The sequence below is a fragment of the Mercenaria mercenaria genome, chromosome 13 (assembly GCF_021730395.1).
Source record: "Mercenaria mercenaria strain notata chromosome 13, MADL_Memer_1, whole genome shotgun sequence".
Lineage (NCBI taxonomy): Eukaryota > Metazoa > Mollusca > Bivalvia > Venerida > Veneridae > Mercenaria > Mercenaria mercenaria.
In genome coordinates this window covers 55,902,686-55,921,937 of record NC_069373.1, presented here as the reverse complement: position 1 = coordinate 55,921,937, position 19,252 = coordinate 55,902,686, and the positions used below count along the sequence as shown (strand labels likewise).

The following is a 19,252-nucleotide window of genomic DNA, read 5'->3' as shown; positions in this document are numbered from 1 at the left end:
TTCAGAGACCATTTTATTTCTTGTTTCAATCCCTACCTGTGATGTAAAATTCATTCTTGTGAGGAAGCAATCTAGCTGACTTACAGAAGGCTGTTAGTGCTGGCTGTATTCACCCCATGCATGAAATATTCATGTTAATTAAAGGCTCGTATTGCCTTTGCTTAAAATGTGGCTGCCACATTTTCCGTTATGAAATTAAAATACATTAATTTCTTGTTAAATCCTATTTCTGATAATTATTTTCTTTAATATTTTGTCAAAGCTTTGAATATTGCTGAATATACTAATATGTTTTATTGAATCTATTGTTTTTATTACCTCCCTTTATGGTTCTAACTATAAAAGTTCATGTTTAATATTAAAAGTAGTGTTTTTCTAACCATGTAATTACGTATAACATCTATTTGGAAAGCTGTTTCATCAGTTTTTGTACCCCCCGACAACAAAGTTGTAAGGGGGGTATACTGGTTTCAGGTTGTCTGTCTGTCTGTCTGTCCGTCTGTCTGTCTGTCCATCTGTCCGTAGACGCAATCTTGTGCGCACCATCTCTCCTTATCCCCTTGACAGAATTTAATGAAACTTCACACAAGTGATCAGTACCAACAGTAGTTGTGCATGGGGCATGTTAGGTTCTTTTAGAAAAAAAATTGCAGAGTTATGGGACTTTGTTTTTTTTGTTGCTATACTATATACATAGACACAATCTTGTGCGCACCATCTCTCCTCATCCCCTTGACACAATTTAATGAAACATCACACAAGTGATCAGTACCAACAGTAGTTGTGCATGGGGCATGTTAGGTTCTTTCAGAAAAAAAATTTGCAGAGTTATGGGACTTTGTTTTTTTGTTACTATACTATATACATAGACACAATCTTGTGCGCACCATCTCTCCTCATCCCCTTGACACAATTTAATGAAACTTACACAAGTGATCAGTAACAACAGTAGTTGTGCATGGGGCATGTTAGGTTCTTTCAGGAAAAAAATATGCAGAGTTATGGGACTTTGTTTTTTTTTGTTACTATACTATATACATAGACACAATCTTGTGCGCACCATCTCTCCTCATCCCCTTGACACAATTTCATGAAACTTCACACAAGTGATCAGTAACAACAGTAGTTGTGTATGGGCATGTTAGGTTCTTTCAGCGACAAAAATTGCAGAGTTATGGGACTTTGTTTCTTGTTAACATACTATGTACATGCAGTCTGCATATCGAGGGCTTGGTGCAAAACTATTGTAAGTGTATATAAATAAAGAACAAGATACAATAGTTTTGCGCCAAGCCCTCGATATGCAATCTTGTGCATGCCTAATCTACCAAACCCTTACACGCAATTTAATGAAACTTCACACAAGTGATCAGTACCAACCCTAGTTGTGCATGGTGCATGTTACATTCTTTTAGATAAATATTCTGCATAGTTATGGGACTTTGTTTTTTGTTACTATACTGTATACATACAGTCTATATACATACAGTCCACATAATTATGCAATCTTGTGTGCGTCAAATTGCAATGTACTGTGTCAGTGCATGCGGGGGGTACATTCATCACCTTTAGTGATAGCTCTAGTTAAGATCAGAATTTAAAGCATTATAGACCTTCAAGTGTATATCAAGCCTTATTCCAGCATGCAATATACTGTGAAATCATTGATATTCAAGCGGGGACTACTGTGTGGTTGGGCCAGTCCAGGAAATTAAATCATACCAAGTCTCCATTCATTTTATGCTCAAAAGTTGAAACCCACCAGTTCATACCACTATAAACTAGCTATTTTGATCCAAATCACCAAATTTTGTTCCCAGGAAATAGAATGATGCCATAGTAACCTAAATTGTCTCGACTTTATACCCAATAAAAACAGTCAAACATACAGACAGACTCCCACATAATTATCAGTCCTGTTTAACCCTTAGCATGCTAGATAAATTGTCGTCTGCTGGAAATGTCGTCTGCTAAAATTGTAAAGTTCATTCAATTTGCTCCAAAATTGGAAGAAATATTGTCAGAGTAGCAAACAGCTTGGAACCTGATCAGATGCCGATTTAATCGGCGTCTGATCTGGTTCCAAGCTGTTTGCAAAGGCTGTTAAATTCGCCTGCAGCAGGCTAAGGGTTAAGTAAACCCAGAGGGATTCCAGCATATAATTACATTTAGTCAATCCAGCTGTTTCATCTGTTTAATACCTATAAGGGTTATAAAGCAAGAGAAAGTAAATAACCCCTCTTTCAGAACTGTGTCGTTCTATTTTCTGTATTTCTGGCTTGACAAGCCTAAAGTTAGAAGCTTCTAAATAATGTTTTATAAGCCAAGATAGAGACATGACTTAAGAGGACAACAAGCCATTTACTGGGTAAAGCACAAGGCATTTATTTTCTTGATATAATGACCAAATTGGTCCTACTTGATCAAATAAGATTACAGAATGACAGTGCTTTATCACCTCTATCAAAGGGTAAGGCAATGTTGTTCTTAATGAATCATTTATTTTGTCTTTAGGTCTTTTTAACCTTTAGCCTTCTAAATTTCTAAACTGAACTAGTCCATCATTGAGTTTGGACAATACAATTTATTATTTAAAGGGGTGTTCTCTGAAAATTTACTGACCAAATAGTGAACAGTGCAGACCATGATCAGCCTGCACATCTTGGTCTGCACTGGTTGCAAAGGCAAAATCACATACCACCAGCAGGCTAAATGTTAAATCATTTCAGACAATGAAATAATTTCCAAAGTTGGATTAGAAAGGAGGAAATTTTGGACGTTTCAGATGAGTATTAAGTTTCCTCAGCAACATAAAAGAAGGGGTGTCCGTGGCATAGTTGTTAAGGCCGCTGACTTTAAATCACTTGCCCCTTACTGATGTGGGTTTGAGCCTCACTCGGGGCATTGAATTCTTCGTGTGAGGAAGCAGTCCAGCTAGCTGACTGAAGGTCAGTGGTTCTACCCAGGTGCTTGCCTGTGACGAAATAACGCATCAACGCTGGAAAGTTGCCATATTACCTATAATTGTGTCGGTGCAACATTAAACCCAACAAAAAAAAAAACAACAAAAAATAAAAGAATTGAATTAATCTTAGTTATCTAAAGCTTGAGGAAACATATTTTCTATTCAAAGGAAAATGTTATTCTTAAGATTATTAAGCCTTTCTTTCTATTAAATAATTCTTTATTAACCTACTTTAAAGGAGTTTGCAGAAGTTACATATCAGTATGGCGCAAATGAAATCATTTACTTAAAATAGCAGCCTCCATGATGATGATTAGCCATTTTCTTAAATTTTAAATTATATCTTTTTCAGTAGCAGTCCCACTGATAATAGAAACATTATAATATTGCTATCATAAATGTTTAGGTAACAGCTTCATATAAAAATCATATCAAAGTTAGGGATCACTTCCCCTTAAATAACACTGCTGAAGAGCAGTCACCTTTCTACATAATGCTAACATTTTCTTTCAAGCTGAACAAAAATTCGAAGTTCGAAGTCAGTTTATTTCTCTGGAGTTAGCATTTCTGAACAAAAAATCTTTCCTGCTGTGTCTGCACTGAGATGTTTGCTGTAAAAAAATGTGTTGATTTAGAAATCAGGAAAAGAGTTAGTTTTTAGATTTTTACCTTTTTTTAGTGGCTTGTGTTAGTGTCTGAATTATAAAGTCTTTTCAAGTCTTTATTGGCGCTTATGCACACATTTTTGTTAAGTTCTATAAATGAAAGAATTACTGAGCAGTTTACCTTGAGAAGATAGTGCAGAATTGCTGAATAAGAGATACACTAATGCATTGATTTGACAGCTTACAAGTCATTTTACAAATTTTCTGTTCAAGGATTTTTAGCTTGACTATTTAAATAATAGGTAGAGCTATTGGACTCGCCCTTGCGTAGGCGTCTGCATTGGCATCCAGATTTGGTTAAGTTTTCGTATATAAGGTGGTATCGTAGTAACCACTTGTGGCAATGGATTGAAACTTCACACATTTATTCATTGTGATAAACTGATTTACATAGCACAGGTTCCATGACCCTGTTTTGCATTTTTACAAAATTATGTCCCCTTTTCAGTATATTATATTCTTTCAATTTACAAGGCTGTTGAATAGTCGAGCATTTTACATCTTTGTTTGTTTGCAAACATTTGGTTTTAAAACATAAAATAGAATGACGTGAGTTATCAGTAATTTGCAACATTAATTGCTTATTAAATACTTAAGGTAGTTAACTTTAACTTTGATTGTCCAACTTAAATATTTAACTATATGAAATAATTTCTTTCTTCACATATCTGTAAAAATAATTAATATTTGAAGAGATAGATATAATATATTTTATATTCTGCAAGAATACCTACAGCACAGTCCATCTTGGAATTTCAACAGGAGGGGTATAATCCACAGTGTAATTTCAATGGGAGGGGTATTTTCCTGTTAATACTGGCGGACAGGTTTTATCCACTTCATTAAAAACAGTGAGGGGTTTTGTCCAGCTACCCTAGTTGGTGCCAATTACTGTGCTAATTACCCTACAATTCAAATTTAAATTATCAGCGAATAGTGTATAATCACTGGTAAGCTTCAGAATAGGTTAAAGTTAAAGGGATGCCGGGGAGGGGGAGGGGGGCACTTATTAGTAGCTAGTGGATTTAGGGGTAAGATGTTATCATGTTGATTATCTTTTTATTAAAATGTTTTTATAGCCCTTTAGATGTTTTATGAGATATATAGGTAACAGCATAACCCTGGCTGATAGGGGTGAAAACAGTTTGGCACTGTTAAGTGCAGTAAAATTAATATCAACTGACAGCCATCAGTTATTTTTGTTATAAATTTACTGATATGCAATTTTTAAGAGAGTTGTTTCCTATCATATAACTGTAAAGCAGGAGTTTGTATTTTTATTTTTCATTTTAGCCAAATTGAGCGAAAAGCTGAACATTCTGATTTCTGACATATTCCATTTAATATAATAGTAATACCTTCTTCTTGAATAAGTTCAAGTTCCAAGTTTATTTTCACATGATATAAGTACTGCTCATGATATTTTCATTGTATTTGAAAAGAGTGAGCGTGATCCAAAGGAATGCTATCAAAGTGTGTAAGGAAGGCAGATTACTTGTAATAGAAGATAGCATCATTCAAATAAGGTCTTACTTCCCTTACTGTAGTGGTATCTGAAACTTTCAATTTGTGCAAACCTGTTCTTCATTTATATCATTTAATAAAGATAAAACTAAGAAATGTTGTTAACATTTCTTTAACATTCATGCATAGTAGCAAAGATGTGTATGTATGGTATATATGTATTCATAGCTAGAAATTGTACGGGGAATGTACTCAGTTTTGAACTGCAACATTAGATTAGTATCTTTTCGTGCATATATTTAACTTGCATTAAAATTCCAGTGTAACTTTGCTTCTTTTTGAAATCTTGTACATATCTGATGGTAGGGGTTTGAATTTCAACCTCTTTATTTATGTCTCAAATAATACAGTGCAACCTGTCTTGATAACCTCACCCAAGAGCAAACATCTCCCTTAACAACATCACCTAAGAGCAAACTTCTTTCTTAACAACATCACCTAAGAGAGATCTTTTCTCTTAACAATATTATCTAAGAGCAAAATTCTCTTTTTGACAACATCATGTAAGAGCAAAGATCTGTCTCTTAACAACATCATTTAAGAGCAAGTATCTCTTGTAACAACATCACCTACGAGCAAATATCTTTTGTAACAACATCACTTTTAAGAGCAAACTTCTGTTTTAGCAGCATCATCTAAAAGCAAAGTTCTCTCTTAACAACATCATCTAAGAGCTAAAAAAAATTCTTAAGACATCACCAAAGAGCACACATCTCTCTAAATGACATCACATAAGGGGAAACATCTTTAAAAGGCATAACCTAAGAGCAAATGTCTCCGATACTATTAAGCAGCGTACTGTATAACTTGACAAATTGTTTTTCAGCACGTATGACAAAGTGAGACTAATCATTCAGCCGTGGCGCAAACCCGAGGGTGGTATAAACAAGCCCATACTGAAGATGATGTTGGAGTCTGTCCTGTTGTTTATAATGATGAACCCTGGGAGCCCAGAGGATGCCCTAGTGAAGAGATATGCACCCTACTTACAGCCAATGATCTTAAGGAATATTGTTGATGTAAGTTGCAATGAGGGTGAAAAATGATTTTGCATATAATAAAATTGCTGTATGTCTTGTCTTAATAACAAAAAGATCAATCAAAACCCTAGGGTTTTCTGAAACGAGTTTTAGGTTTAAATGCAACAGAGTTTGAGCACATGACCTGTGGCACAAGTTCATCCCTATCTTAAAACCTCTGTTGGCAATGGGTTATGGTTGGTGACTTAGGAATTCTTGTTTCTGAATGCTGTGGGTTTGATTCTTACTTAGAATTGTGAATTTCATGTGAGGAAACTATCCAGCAGACTTACTGAAGATCTGTGTTCAGTCCAGGTATCCAGTCATGCCTGAAATAGTGTTTCATAATGGTACCTAAGGTCCTTCTCCTGAATGAATGCTTAAAACAACAACTTCAAAATATTCATTTCTTTCTTTTACTTATTTCAGTTATTTGCAGATGACTAACCTCATCATAGAAATGTTTTTGAACTTGTTTATTATTCTTTTTATATATTTAAATCTTAACAGTATTATGTAAAAAAAAAAAAGGAAGTTGGTTTTGATACAGTTAGCATTTTGTCTGATTGTTTCGTCATTTTTGTACTACATTGTATTTGAACCACAAAAGAGCAGTAACATGCATGTTTTATGCTATGAAGAAAATGCATTGTTTTTCTCCCCCTCCCTATGCCCCATTTAGAAAAGATGATTTTTTTTAATCATTTAGAACTCGTTATTTATCATTGTTACCAGTTTCCTTATTTGTTTGCATTTATTTGTACTCCATGTTTGGGAAGGCATATTGTCTGTTTTTAGCTCACTTATGTACAGAGTGCTTTGGGGGAGCTTAATTGCGGTCACTTACCATCTGTTGTATGTCCATTGTTCATCCTTCCCTCCACTCTTGTCTTAGATGACAATTCCTCTTAAACTATTGGTTAGAATTGCACCACATGTGGTCAGTAGCATCCTGGCATGGTCCTCTATCAAGGTTATTCAAATGTTTCAACTTTGCCTCTTCAAGGGACTGCCAGAGCTAAAAATAGGAAAACCTTTTAACGACTTCTTCTCAAGAACCAATTGATGGATCTTCATCAAACTTGGGCTGTAGCATCATTATAAGGTCTTCCTCCAAGTTTGTTCAGATGGGGGAGCTTGGCCTCTTAAAGGGGCAGCTAGAGCTAAAAATAGAAATACCAGTAAACATCTTCTTCTCATGAACGGCTTGATGGATCTTTAATAAGGTCCTCTCCAAATTTTATTCATATGGGTTGCTTGGCCCCTTTTAGGTCTGCAAGAGCTAAAAATAGAAATACCTTTTAAACTTTTTCTCATAAACTGCTTGTTGGATCCTTTTTGAACTTGATCTGTAGCTTCATTATAAGTTTGTCACCAAAGTCTGTTCAAAACTAGTGTGTTGGCAGGAGGTGGAGTGGAGCTTCCGCCCTAGCAAAAGTTTGAAATAGAAATTTGTTTAAACAACATCTTGTCATGAACCCCTTGATAGATCTTCACCAAACATGGTTTGTTGCATCATTATAAGATCCTCTTTTAAACTTTTTGAAATGAGGCCACTAAAGCTTAGTGTAGAAACAGCTTTAAAGAACAGTTTCTCATGAACTGCTGGATGGAGATCTATCACCATTATAGGAGACCTTTCAAAACACCCTCAGCAAATTCCAATTATCTTTGTGTATTTTTCCAACCAATTTTGATAACCTGTGAAGCATATAGTGTTTGAATTGTTTGTAAGTTTGTAATACTGCCTCTGGAAATTTCGACACCTAGAGCATATTATGTTCTTTTTCAAAAATTGCAAAGTCTCTGCCCTGTTTAAGCCCTGAATTGCAAACGCAGGTGAACGATCTATCATTCTATGGCCATTATGACCCTTTCGCTCTGCTTCAGGTTCTAGAAGATATTGGCTGTGTAACAAGAGAGTTCATCAGTAAAACAAAGTCTACATTGTTTTCAAAACCATCCATACCTACTATAGGTGAGTATATATAAATTAGTGTTTGGTTGTACCTGCTATTGGTATTTACACAAGTTAATCGAAATCCATTTTCTTTTCAACTGTTCATACATTCTATAGGTGAGAGTATTAGTTAATCAAAATCCACTTTGATTAAAAAACTATCCATACCTTCTATTGGTGAGAGTATTAATACAACAAAATCCTTTTTGATTTAAAAACTGTCCATACCTTCTATTGGTGAGAGTATTAGTACAACAAAATCCACTTTAATTTAAAAACTATCCATACCTTCTATTGGTGATAGTATTAATGCAACAAAATCCACTTTGATTTAAAAACTATTTAAACCTTCTATTGGTGAGAGTATTAATACAACAAAATCAACTTTGATTTAAAGACTATTTAAACCTTCTGTTGGTGAGAGTATTAATACAACAAAATAAACTTTGATTTAAAAACTATTTAAACCTTCTATTGGTGAGAGTATTAATACAACAAAATCAACTTTGATTTAAAAACTATTTAAACCTTCTATTGGACTGGTGAGTGTATTAGAACAACAGAATCCACTTTGATTTAAAGCTATTTATTCCTGCTACTGGTGAGTGTATTAGAACAACAAAATCCACTTTGATTTAAAGCTATTTATTCCTGCTACTGGTGAGTGTATTAAAACAACAAAATCCGCTTTGATTTCAAAACCATCCATACTTCCTACTAGAGTGCATTTCAGTTCATCAGATGCACCCATACCTGCTATTATATTGAGGAGTGCATCAAAATCCTTCATATTTTTAAAATCATCCATATCTACTATATGCAGTCCCTTTTAACATTAAATATGCTCTGAACCAGAGAACAAATGCCTGATTGACTGCTATGGTTTCATTTAAGGAGTGTCATTAATCTTTAGCCTGCTGGCAACAAGTTGAGTTTGCAGGCTGATCATGGTCTGCGCTTTTTGCTACTAAGTCAGTAAATTTTCAGTGACTGCCCCTTTGAATCACAAGTGGTACTGCTCAGACTGAATGAGGGACTGGTACATTTTAGAAATTTAGCAGGGTAAAGGTTAAGGAAACACATAATCTCAGTATGACACAGTCACGTCAGTTTTGAAGAGTTGTAATTTGATGGTTCAAAAATGAAATGCTTTCAGACTGTAAATGCTAATGTTTCTACCTGCATATGTTTTGCTTGTTTAATTGTAAGATGGTTATATGTTTTGTTCTGTATGATACAGGTGGAGAGGAGAATGAAGATAGTATAGCATTGATGGTACCTGCTGAGGATTGTGTGTTAAAGATGGGACTGTTTGGTCAAGAAGTCTTCCCTTTTGCCAAATGGCCAGAAAATACTTATCCTCAGAAGAAACCATTTTAGTGTGGACAAATTACACTGAAGGCTTGAAAATATGTAGTGTTACAAGAATTGAGGACAAGTGATATCAAATGGGTGGAAGGAAGAAGAGGAGGATTAGAAGACAGTATAATATCAAGAAAATATGTAACATCAAAATTAATTATGCTGAACTGCAATCTATTTATATACAATTAATATTTGAGGGTTATTGGCTAGAAAAGAAGCCCCCTAAGGGAAAAATAATTCAGTTTTGTGGACAATTGACTTTTTGATAGACAATACATACCCTGAAAAGATGAAGTTTCATTTATAAGTAGACTAATGAAAGTCCGGATAACCAGAAGTACATAGCAAAAACATTGCATTTTAACAATGCATGGAACTTATATCAAGTCTATTTTTATGCCCCAGCCATAAAATGGGGGCGCATATAGTGTTACCCCTGTTCGTGTGTGTGTTTGTTCGTTTGTGTGTTCGGGAAAGGGTGATGTTCGTGTCCGGTCCATAACTTTGACATGCATGGTCCGATTTCAAAATAATTTGAAACAAATAATAATTATGGATAGACAATGTGTCATGCGCAAAAACCAGGTCCCTAGCTCAAAGGTCAAGGTCACAGTCCTTGGTTGAACTTAGCCAATTTTCACTACATATATACTAATAATGTGGTCTTCGTGTCCGGTCCATAACTTTAACATGCATGGTTCGATTTCAAAATAATTTGACACAAATAATAAACATGGATAGACGATGTGTCATGCGCAAAACCAGGTCCCTATACACAAAATGTCATGTGCAAGAACCAGGTCCCAAGTTTAGAATAACTTCCCTTTGTTGTTACTATAAATAGCTTGTATTGTAACTTTTTAGCTCACCTGTCACATAGTGACAAGGTGAGCTTTTGTGATCACGCAGCGTCCGTCGTCCGTCCGTGCGTCCGTAAACTTTTGCTTGTGACCACTCTAGAGGTCACATTTTTTGTGGGATCTTTATGAAAGTTGGTCAGAATGTTCATCTTGATGATATCTAGGTCAAGTTCGAAACTGGGTCACGTGCCTTCAAAAACTAGGTCAGTAGGTCTAAAAATAGAAAAACCTTGTGACCTCTCTAGAGGCCATATATTTCAAAAGATCTTCATGAAAATTGGTCAGAATGTTCAACTTGATGATATCTAGGTCAAGTTTGAAACTGGGTAACGTGCCATCAAAAACTAGGTCAGTAGGTCTAAAAATAGAAAAACCTTGTGACCTCTCTAGAGGCCATATATTTCACAAGATCTTCATGAAAATTGGTCAGAACGTTCATCTTGATGATATCTAGGTCAAGTTTGAAACTGGGTCACGTGCCATCAAAAACTAGGTCAGTAGATCAAATAATAGAAAAAGCTTGTGACCTCTCTAAAGGCCACATTTTTCATGGGATCTTTATGAAAGTTGGTCTGAATGTTTATCTTGATGATATCTAGGTCAAGTTCGAAACTGGGTCACGTGCGGTCAAAAACTAGGTCAGTAGGTCTACAAATAGAAAAACCTTGTGACCTCTCTAGAGGCCATATATTTCATGAGATCTTCATGAAAATTGGTCAGAATGTTCACCTTGATGATTTCTAGGTCAAGTTCGAAAGTGGGTCACGTGCCATCAAAAACTAGGTCAGTAGGTCAAATAATAGAAAAACCTTGTGACCTCTCTAGAGGCCATATTTTTCATGGGATCTGTACGAAAGTTGGTCTAATTGTTCATCTTGATGATATCTAGGTCAATTTCGAAAGTGGGTCACGTGCCGTCAAAAAGTAGGTCAGTAGGTCAAACAATAGAAAAACCTTGTGACCTCTCTAGAGGTCATATTTTTCATGGGATCTGTATGAAAGTTGGTCTGAATGTTCATCTTGATGATATCTAGGTCAAGTTCGAAACAGGGTCATGTGCGGTCAAAAACTAGGTCAGTAGGTCTACAAATAGAAAAACCTTGTGACCTCTCTAGAGGCCATACTTGTGAATGGATCTCCATAAAAATTGGTCAGAATGTTCACCTTGATGATATCTAGGTCAAGTTTGAAACTGGGTCACGTGCCATCAAAAACTAGGTCAGTAGGTCAAATAATAAAAAAACCTTGTGACCTCTCTAGAGGCCATACTTTTCATGGGATCTGTATGAAAATTGGTCTGAATATTCATCTTAATGATATCTAGATCAAGTTTGAAACTGGGTCAACTGCGGTCAAAAACTAGGTCAGTAGGTCTAAAATTATTAAAATCTTTTGACCTCTCTAGAGGCCATATTTTTCAATGGATCTTCATGAAAATTGATCTGAATGTTCACCTTGATGATATCTAGGTCAGTTTCGAAACTGGGTCACGTGCGGTCAGAAACTAGGCCAGTAGGTGTAAAAATAGAAAAACCTTGTGACCTCTCTAGAGGCCATATTTTTCATGAGATCATCATGAAAATTAGTGAGAATGTTCACCTTGATGATATCTAGGTAAAATTCAAAACAGGGTCACGTACCTTCGAAAACTAGGTCAATAGGTCAAATAATAGAAAAACATTGTGACCTCTTTAGAGACCATATTTTTCAATGGATCTTCATGAAAATTGGTCAGAATTTTTATCTTGATAATATTTAGGTCAAGTTCAAAACTGGGTCACATGAGCTCAAAAACTAGGTCACTATGTCAAATAATAGAAAAAACGATGTCATACTCAAAACTGGGTCATGTGGGAAGAGGTGAGCGATTCAGGACCATCATGGTCCTCTTGTTTATTACTGGTCGTAGGGAAAAAACAAGACCATTTTTCTGTAGTACAACATGTATGTTACATCCAATTTTGAGAAGTATTTTAACATACCTGGTAAGGATTTTTGTGTGGACTTAGGAATTTTTTTTTTTAGCTCACCTGAGCAATACTCACTCAGGTGAGGTTTTGTGATCGCTCATTGTCCGTCGTCTGTCGTCTTTCTGTCTGTCAACATTTAGCTTGTGTATGCGATAAAGGCTGTATTTTTCAACTGATCTTCATGAATTTTTTTCAGAATGATAACCTTGATGAAACCTAGCCCAAAATCGAAAATGGGTCATCTGGAGTCAAAAACTAGGTCACTAGGTCAAATCAAAGAAAAACCTGGTGTATGCGATAGAGGCTGTATTTTTCAACTGATCTTCATGAAATTTTGTCAGAATGATAACCTTGATGAAATCTAGGCCAATTTCGAAAATGGGTCAACTGGGGTCAAAAACTAGGTCACTAGGTCAAATCAAAGAAAAACCTTGTGTATGCGTTAGAGGTTGTATTTTTCAATTGGTCTTCATGAAATTTGGTTGGAATGATTGCCTTGATAAAATCTTGGCCAAATTCGAAAATGGGTCATCTGGGGTCAAAAACTAGGTCACAAGGTCAAATCAAAGAAAAACCTTGTGTATGCGATAGAGGCTGTATTTTTAAATTGATCTTCATGGAATTTAGTCAGAATGATTGCCTTGATGAAATCTAGGTCGAGTTTGAATATGGGTCATCTGGGGTCAAAAGGTAGGTCACTAGGTCAAATCAAAGAAAAACCTTGTGTATGCGATAGAGGCTGTACTGTATTTTTCAACTGATCTTCATGATATTTGGTCAGAATGATTGCCTTGATGAAATATAGGTCAAGTTGGTCAAAAACTAGGTCAACTGGTCAAATCAAAGGAAAAGCTTGTTAACACTCTTGTTTATTTGATGTGCATGAAACTTGGTCAGAATGTTTGTGTGCATGAAATAGCAGATGGATTTTTATCTGGGTCATGTAGGGTCAAAAACTTGGTCACCAGTTCAAATCAAAGAATAAGCTTGTTTACACTCAAGAGGCCATGTTTTTGGTTCAGTCTTAATGAAACTTTTTCAGAATATTTGTCTCCATGAAATCACTAGGCAAAACACGTTTACACTCTTATTGTTTGTTACTCAGGTGAGCGACTTAGGGCCATCTTGGCCCTCTTGTTTTTTTGTTAAGATTAACTTCCCTTAGTTGTTACTATAAATAACTTATGCCAGTGCCCTTTCTCATGTTGCGGGGGCATCAGTGTCTGTGACACATTTCTAATTGTAAGGCCCCATGTGGTTCTGGGACGATCTGTGTATGAAAAGAACTGGAACCACTGCCTTACCATTGCATGATCGTAAGAGGCGACTAATAGGGTCTTTACACTTGGTTTTGCAGTACCTCTGTGATTCCAGCAGGTATGCAAATTTTGATTCCATACCTCATGTTTTTATTTCAATGTAAATGAGATGTGGAACCAAAATTTGTAGTCCTGTTTGGCGCCATATAACCTATACTGTGTTGGTACGCCGTAAAACCCAAATAAATAAATAAAAAAAATAAATTCTAGTTGTAAGATCTAAAGGGTTGGCCCACACTTTACTATGAAGTTTAAAGCTGTTGCAATGGAAATACACTTCTCTATTTATTCTGCCACTAGTCTAGCTGTATATATAATTTTGCTATAAAACGGGAGGGGGGATTTTATGATTTAGTGTAATTATTTGAGTTGTTGCCCTTTTACAGGTACAGCAGAATTTATTGATGTCTAAAATAAATATTTTGTATTTCATGTTTTATTTGTTTTATGAAAGAGTAGAAAATAATTTTTTTCATTGGAATCAGAATTGTCATAATATTTGACAAAGAAAAACAAGTTGTATCAATTAACTTTGTAAACAAGATAGCCTCTTATGGGCAAGTAATATAATTTGATAATTAATGTATTGGCTGTATATATTTTATAGCGCACAACATGCAATTTTAAACATAATATTTGAGACAAAGTCAAATCAATGTTGTTGTATTACTTATTGAATTGACTCTTGTATGTTCAGATATGAACAATTGACTGCATGCTTATACAGTTTGTACCAAATATTTAATGTGTTCAGTCCACTTTTATGCTATGATCCTTTTATAAGTCATACACTGAATAAAATGAATATAAATTGGTTAAGGTTTTTCTTATTCAAAAGTTTGAGGAAGGTTTAACTCACTCAGAAGTTTTGAAGAAATAAAAGACAATATTTCAATAGTTATAAAAAAAAAGTCTGTCAGATCCAATCATAGGTTCCGGAGTTACGGTCCCTGATTGACCCCTAAAAGATCCAAAATTTGGTAATTTTTACCTTGTGAACATGATAGAGGTGACATTTTATATTTGATTATAACCACACTTACACACAACTTAAGTCACAACAAGATCTCAGTTCCTTTCAAAAACCGGCTAGATTCCATCATGGGTTCTAGAGTTACTGCCCCTGAAAGGGGCAAAATTTTCTATTTTGGCCCTTTCAGCCATATAGAGGTTTCATTTATGCTTTGATTTGATACAAACTTGCACAGGATGATTATCTTGATGATTTCTAGGCCTGGATCGAAACTGGGTCATGTCCGGTCAAAAACTAGGTAATCAGGTCAAATCAAAGGAAAAGCTTGTTAACAACCTAGAGGCCACATTTATGACCGTCTCTTCATGAAACTTGGTCAGAATGTTTATCTTGATGATTTCTAGGCCAAGTTTGAAACGGGGTCATATGGGGTCAGAAACTAGGTCATCAGGGCAAATCAAAGGAAAAGCTTGTTAACACTCTTGGGCCACATTTATGAACCTATCTTCATGAAACTTGGTCAGAATGTTTATCTTGATGATTCCTAGGCCAAGTTTGAAACTGGGACTTATGGGGTCAAAAACTAGGTCACCCAGTCAAATCAAAGGAAAAGCTTGTTAAAACTCTTGTTCATTTGATGTGCATGAAACATGGTCAGAATGTTTGTCTGCATCAATCTGACTAAAGTACATATCCTATTACGCTACGCATAGGATCTGAGAACGACCTATTCATTGCCTCGTTCTGACGACCCTTTCGCTAGCCAATCAGAGCCTAACTTACAACATCTTGCAAAACTACCTCTAGCCTTGACTTTTGATATTTACAATTCTTATATCATAATGTATCAGATAGCCGGTTAGCTCAGTTGGTAGGCCACTTGCTTTGTAAGCGAGGGGTCCTGGGTTCGAGCCCTGGAATAACTGCACATTTTTCTTACTCTTTGACATTCGAACATGTCGTCTGATTGGATAAAATAAAAATAGCAATACTGGAAATCCAAAATGTACAGAAGACGAATGTGAATGGGTCGTTCTCAGATCTTCGTTTAGAAGATCAAGTACTTTAGTCAGATTGTGTCTGCATTAAATATCTTATGAATTTTTATCTGGGTCATGTGGGGTCAAAAACTAGGTCACCAAGTCAAATAAAAGAATAAGCTTGTTTACACCCTAGGGGGCACATTTTTGATTCCATCTTCATAAATTTTGATCAGAATGATTTTTATCATGAAGTCTTTGATGATTTCAGATCTGGGTCACGTGGGGTCAAAAACTAGGTCACTAGGTCAAAATCATAGGAAAAGCTTGTATTCACTCTAGAGGCCATTTTTTGCTCCAGTCTTCCCAAAACTTTGTCGGAATGTTTGTTTTCATGAAATTTTGGACAAGTTCGAATCTGGGTCATGTGGGGTAAAAAACTAGGTCAAATCAAATAAATACTTGTTTACACTCATAAGGCCACGTTTTTTTGGTCCAATCTTAATAAAAATTGGTCAGAATATTTGCCTCCATGAAATCACTAGGTAAAACATGTTTTCACTGTTATCGTGTGTTACACAGGTGAGCAACCTAGGGCCATCTTGGCCCTCTTGTTTCTCCTTATCTCTGTAATTACTTGATGAATTTGCTTTTAACTTAAAATAGTTATCCTTGTCATCACCAACATTATATGGTACAAGGGCCATAACTCTCACGTGAATATTTCATGAATTATCCCCCTTTTTACATATAATGCAGGTTAAAGTTTTGATGCACTTTCACTCTATTTCAGTTATTCCTAAATGGATTTATGATTCAAACTGAAAGTAGTTGTTCCACATCATCTACCACATCATATGACACAAAACCCATAACTCTGGTACCAATATTTAATGAATTATCCCCCTTTTTCATAGAATTCAGGTTAAAGTTTGATGCATTTTCACTATATCTCAGTTATTTCTCAATGGATTTGATTCGAACTTAAGAGAGTTGTTCAACATCATCACTCGCATCATATGACATAAAGGCCATAACTCTTGCACCAATATTTCATGAATTATCCCCCTTTTTACTTAGAATTTCAGGTTAAAGTTTTCATACACTTTCGCTCTATCTCATGCAGTTATAACTAAATAGCTTTGATTCAAACTTAAAAATAGTTGTTACACCTTATCGTCCTTATCATATAACACAAGATACATAACTCTGGCACCAATTTTTCATGAATTATGCCCCTTTTTACTTAGAATTTAAAAGGTTAATTTTTATGCATTTTCTCTATATCTCATTTATTATGTCTCTCCCCACTATATTGTTTTTGCCCTATCCATCCGTTTGTCACACTTCATTTCCAGTCAATAACAGGAGAAACATTTGACCTAGAACCTTTAAACTTCATAGGACGGCAGGGCTTATGGAATAGACGACCCCTATTGTTTTTGGGGTCACTCCATCAAAGGTCAAGGTCACAGGGGCCAGAACATGGAAAACCATTTCCGATTAATAACTTGAGAACCACTTGACCCAGAATGTAGAAATTTCATAAGATGATAGGACTTACAGAGTAGATGACCCCTATTGTTTTTGGGGTCATTCTATTAAAGGTCAAGGCCGCACGGACAGAACATGGAAATCCATTTTCAGTCAATAACTCGAGAACCATTTGACCTAGAACCTTTAAACTTCATAGGACTGCAGGGCTTATGGAATAGACGACCCCTATTGTTTTTGGGGTCACTCCATCAAAGGTCAAGGTCACAGGGGCCTGAACATGGAAAACCATTTCCGATTAATAACTTGAGAACCACTTGACCCAGAATGTAGAAATTTCATAGGATGATTGGTCATGCAGAGTAGATGACACCGACTCGCTTGGCGCTCAGCATTAAGAAGGTAGTGCTAGGACTGGTCAGCCCGGTGTCAGTATAATGTGACTGGGTGGGGTATCATGTCACTTGTCTACGGCGTGATATTCCAGTGAGGCAGCACTATAAAGTTGGGCATTGTGCTTACTGCTACAAGTAGACACCGTCGTTTATATGACTGAAAAATTGTTGAAAAAGACGTTAAACCCGAACACACACACACACACAGATGACACAGATTGATTTCGGGGGTCACTCTAATGAAGGTCAAGGTCATGGGCCTGAACATGAAAAAACATTTCTGATCAATAACTTGAGGACCACTTGACCCAGATTGTTGAAATTTCATAGGATGATTGGACATGCAGAGTAGATGACCCCTATAGATTGTAGGGTCACTCTAGTGAAGGTAAAGGTCACAGGGGCCTGAACATGGAAAACAAATTCTGATCAATAACTTGAGGACCACTAGACCCAGAATGTTGAAACTTCATAGGATGATTGGGCATACAGAGTAGATGACCCCTAATGATTTCTCGTTCACTGTGTTAAAGGTCAAGGTCACAGGGGCCTGAACATGGAAAACCGTTTCTGGTCAGTAACTTGAGAACCACTTGACCCAGAATGTTGAAACATGATAGGATTCACAGTGTAGATGACGCCTATTGTTTTTGGGGTCACTGTATTAAAGGTCAAGGTCGCAGCAAACAGAACATGGAAATCCATTTCCGGTCAGTAACTTGAGAACCACTTGACCCAGAACGTTGAAACTTAATAAGATGATAGGACTTACAGAGTAGATGACCCCTATTGTTTTTGGGGTCATTCTATTAAAGGTCAAGGTCGCACGGACAGAACATGGAAATCCATTTCCAGTCAATAACTTGAGAACCATTTGACCTAGAACCTTCAAATTCGATAGGATGATAGGACTTACAGAGTTGATGACCCCTATAGATTTTGGGATCACTCCATCATAGGTCCACAGGGGGATGAACATAGAAAACTTTTCAATCAATATCTTGACCTGGAATGTTGAAACTTAATAGGATGATTGGATATGCAGAGTAGATGAAGTCGACTGATTTTGGGGTCACTCGATCAAAGGTCAAGGTCAATGGGGTGAACATGGAAAACCGTTTCCTATTCATCACTTGAGAACCACTAGGCACAGAACGATGAAACTTAGTGGGATGATTGACATGCCAAGTAGATGATCGATTTGGCAGCCAACCATCAGTGTCTCTTGACTTGTGCTCCTGTCCCCTATTGACTTCTTGCATATACGACTATGCACTGGGGTAGACATGCGCTTTTCTACAAAAGCATCTTCTAGTTACGAAATGGATTTGATTCAAACGTGAAGTAGATCTTCCACGTCATGACACAAGTTGCATAACTCTTGCTCTATTAGTTTATGAAATATGCCCCATTTTTACTAAGAATTATACTTATACAGTGTTTTGATACACTTGTATCTTTACCTCTCCTATTACTGAATTCTTTTGACACAGACTCGAGCTATTGTGCCATATCTTCATCCACCATTGGAGTCATTAAACACTCAGTGACAGCTCCAGTTTATTCGGATGTGCCCAATTACCCTATCTAGCTTCGAAATAGTCGAGCGCGCTGTCTCCTGTGACAGCTCTTGTTCTGTTTATAGTAACACTGACTTGGACATCAGCAGTGGCAAGTACAATCCCATCATCAACACCTAAGCTACATACACACTAATTTTAACAAACATTACCTATTCCTTACTAAAGCTCTTGTGTGGAAAC

General features: G+C 36.2%; 1 protein-coding gene across 1 annotated transcript in view; it reads left to right on the top strand.

The window, feature by feature from the left end:
• The window catches only part of LOC128547945 (uncharacterized), a 322,495-nt gene extending 308,033 nt beyond the window's left edge, over window positions 1–14,462 (top strand). The window contains exons 18-20 of the mRNA XM_053521894.1: window positions 5,981–6,173; window positions 8,064–8,151; window positions 9,374–14,462. Coding sequence (XP_053377869.1) covers window positions 5,981–6,173; window positions 8,064–8,151; window positions 9,374–9,513 — 421 coding nt within the window. The 3' untranslated portion in view covers window positions 9,514–14,462. The remainder of the gene's footprint in view (window positions 1–5,980; window positions 6,174–8,063; window positions 8,152–9,373) is intronic.
• The last annotated feature ends 4,790 nt before the right edge of the window (window positions 14,463–19,252 follow it).